The 3,234-nt window shown below is 44.5% G+C and overlaps 1 protein-coding gene across 1 annotated transcript in view; it reads left to right on the top strand.

The window, feature by feature from the left end:
* eif2b1 (eukaryotic translation initiation factor 2B, subunit 1 alpha) overlaps positions 1–3,234 on the top strand; it is a 6,623-nt gene that overhangs the window by 2,266 nt on the left and 1,123 nt on the right. Inside the window, exons 3-7 of the mRNA XM_037692648.1 lie at positions 451–587; positions 1,217–1,333; positions 1,900–2,012; positions 2,078–2,146; positions 2,329–2,404. Of these exons, the coding sequence (XP_037548576.1) occupies positions 451–587; positions 1,217–1,333; positions 1,900–2,012; positions 2,078–2,146; positions 2,329–2,404 (512 nt within the window). The remainder of the gene's footprint in view (positions 1–450; positions 588–1,216; positions 1,334–1,899; positions 2,013–2,077; positions 2,147–2,328; positions 2,405–3,234) is intronic.

Here is a 3,234-nt window from a genome sequence, read left to right on the forward strand (position 1 = left end):
TGAGCTGAGAAGTGGCTAAACTGAGCTGAGAAGTGGCTAAACTGAGCAAAACGGTAGCTCAAAAGTAAACAAGCAAAAAACAAAAAATAGCTAACCAGCTAAAAGCTAAATTAGCAAAGAGCAGCTAAAAGCAAAAATGTAGCTAAAAGTAGCTTAAGAAGACAAACGAGTCAAAATGCTGAAGTTAACTTCAAAGAAAATGTTTTTGAATAAGTGAAGGAAATCTCAACGAGTTTGTTTTTATAAAAAAGACTGATCGTACAAGTCAAAGCACAACTTTTAGATTCTTTATTCAACCTTTATTCCTGCAGGTTAGTCCCATTGAGCCTCAGGGACTCGTTGAACTTGATGTTTATATACGAGTTGCATCGTGAGCACAAAGTGCAGGTATATTGATAGAGTTCAACTCATTGGACCATTAGTTTAAACGTCCTTTTGTCCCCCCCCCAGGTGAGACCATCCTCGGCCTGAGGGAGAGCCTGACGTGGGCCACCGACTGCCTGAAGGGGGAGGACTCGTCTGTAGCCGTGTCCTCTGGGGGGGAGCTCTTCCTGCGTTTCATCAGTCTCACTTCACTTGAACACCAGGTGAGTGACGGCTAAAAACAAGAGAATAAAATTCTTTAGCTGATACGATGCAGCTGAAGAAACAAGCTAATAATCCTGAGGACCGGAAGCTGCAGACTCCAGATCGACTTCCTTTGACTTGTTTTAAGGTTTTTATCTCGTCATGGAGCGAAGAGAGCTCATGGAAAATACACTCCTCGTATGATGGATTTGTGGGGGCCCAGGCCACCACTGGCCACCCCCTGGCTCCTCCACTCAGCAGGATCTGTCAGTCTGCTGCCTCCAACAAGAACAATAGAAAATAAACCTCCCTCTGTTCTCCACACTTGAACATGTTGCATCAAAAACATTTAGGTTCATTCTGTGTTCGGTTCCAGTCCAGAAAAACACTCGGGTCCAAACATTCACTGCTCGGAGAGACGGGGCCGTCTGCGTCCTCCGTGCAGGTTTAAAACCTGCGGGTAGTTGAGAAGATGTTTTACTAACAGGCACGTGGCGTGCACACACACGAGCAGAAACCTTCGTTCTGCTGGTTTGACTGTAATGAACAGAAGAAAACTCAAAAGAACTGGAGGAGAGAAAATAAAAAGACGAGATAAAACAACACGTAGTTTTTGTCTCAAACACTGAAACATGCTGTTGTTGGTCAGGACTTGTCTCGCTGTAAGAAGGTGATGGAGGAGAGAGGAGAACTCTTCCTAGAGAAGATCTCCATGTCCAGGAGCAAGGTCGCCAAGCTCTGCCACACCTTCATCAAAGATGGCGCCGTAAGTCTCCCACCCCTCCCGTTTTTATTTGCATCCACTTCGGCTGTTGTTTTTATACTGCTACTGTTTCTTAGAGCTTATTGTTTTTCTTTACATTTTATACTTCTGTTGGCTGTAACTGTGCACAGTGTCGTTCCACCATGTGATGTGAATGACAAATACACTTTGACCTTGAACCTTGACCTTCAGCGTGCTCTGAGCTGCCTTAGCTGTTCATGTCAACACGTTCAGCAGGAACTTTGGAGCAGAATAAAAACATCTTTAGAGCAACACACAGTCTGTATTCCACAAATGTCTAAATCCAGCTGGAATAAGTGTTTTTAATCAGGAAAAACAATTAAGTTAGCGGTTAAAAAAAAACTGAAACGAAACATTTTCATAAAGTGAGGAAAAGATTTATGAATTTTGTTCATTTTCACAGAAAATTGTGTTTTTATATTTTCTTCTGAGTTTTCTGTTTTTAACTCAAAAACAACCAACAAACCAGAGCAGCGGACAGACCCCCTCCATCAAACCGCTTCCTGCGTTGCTCCGTGTGGACACGTGTTTTTGTGTCTTCCCGTCAGAAAATCCTGACGCACTCGTACTCCAGAGTCGTCCTGCGAGTCCTGGAGAAAGCTGCTGCGGAGAAGAAACGCTTCTCGGTGTTCGTGACCGAGTCGCAGCCGGACGCTGCCGGGTGAGCGACCCGTGCGTCGGTCCTGAAGGACTCGCACTCACTCACTCACTTTGTTGTTGGTTCAGCCGACAGATGGCAGGAGCCCTGAAGAAGCTGCAGGTTCCCGTCACAGTCGTCCTGGATGCTGCTGTCGGGTGAATTACCTCCGTTTTCTTTTCAAAGTAAAAGCCTAGCATTAAAGGATGGACTGGAACCACGATCGTGGGTCCAGGTTCTGTTCAGACTTTGAAAACGGAGCCGTGGGCAATCAAGACATATTTTGCTAACAGACGAACACAAGTAGGTGCATGAAATAGGTGTTTGTTTGCCGTCACAGGTACGTGTTGGAGAAGGTGGATCTGGTTATCGTCGGCGCTGAAGGAGTGGTGGAGAGCGGCGGCATCATCAACAAGGTGCGTCTGTCACAAGCTTCTAGAAAAACGTTTCGCGGACATGATCGGTTTTTACTCGTGTCCAAAAGTTCAGGTCGGCATCAGAATCGTGGATTTGTCCTCCAAGAATGAATCAAACCGTCATCCTGGAATAAAAGCTCCAAACAGAAGAAAATAATAAAAATAATTTAAAAACCTTGGATTAGAAGAAAGACAATCACAGGAAAAACCATCGTGTGGCCGAAGCAGCAGCCGAAGCAGCAGCCGAAGCAGCAGCCTGGAAGCTCAACACGATGTTTTCATGTGAGCTGCTGCCAGTGCTCAATGTGGTCGCCGTGGTAACCATCAATGTGGTAGCCATGGTAACCACGCCTGTCTGTCCCTCCCTGACGGCACGGCCTAGTTTTGTGTGAACTGTATTTTGAACTGAACTAAAGACGTTTAAGGACAGGACAGTGTATATTTCCTGATAAATTTCCCACGTGAAGAATAACCTGCTCGTTTTAGGATGTTTCAACTGAACAATCCACAAAGTTACAGGTTGGAATCCACTAACAGAAATGAAAACATTTAGTTTTAATGTATGGATGATGGATGGATGGATGATGTATGTATGGATGAATGATAGTTGTATGTGTGATTGGTTGGATGAATGATGTATGGATGGATGTTGGTTGGTTGGATGGATGATGGTTGGATGGATGATCTATGTATGGATGAATGATAGTTGGATGGATGATGTATGTGCGGATGAATGGATAGTTGGATGGATGATGGATGGATGATGTATGTATGGATGAATGATAGTTGTATGTGTGATTGATTGGTTGGATGAATGATAGTTGTATGTG

The sequence above is a fragment of the Nematolebias whitei genome, chromosome 18 (genome assembly GCF_014905685.2).
Source record: "Nematolebias whitei isolate Nwh7 chromosome 18, NemWhi1, whole genome shotgun sequence".
In the NCBI taxonomy this organism is placed as follows: Eukaryota; Metazoa; Chordata; class Actinopteri; order Cyprinodontiformes; family Rivulidae; genus Nematolebias; species Nematolebias whitei.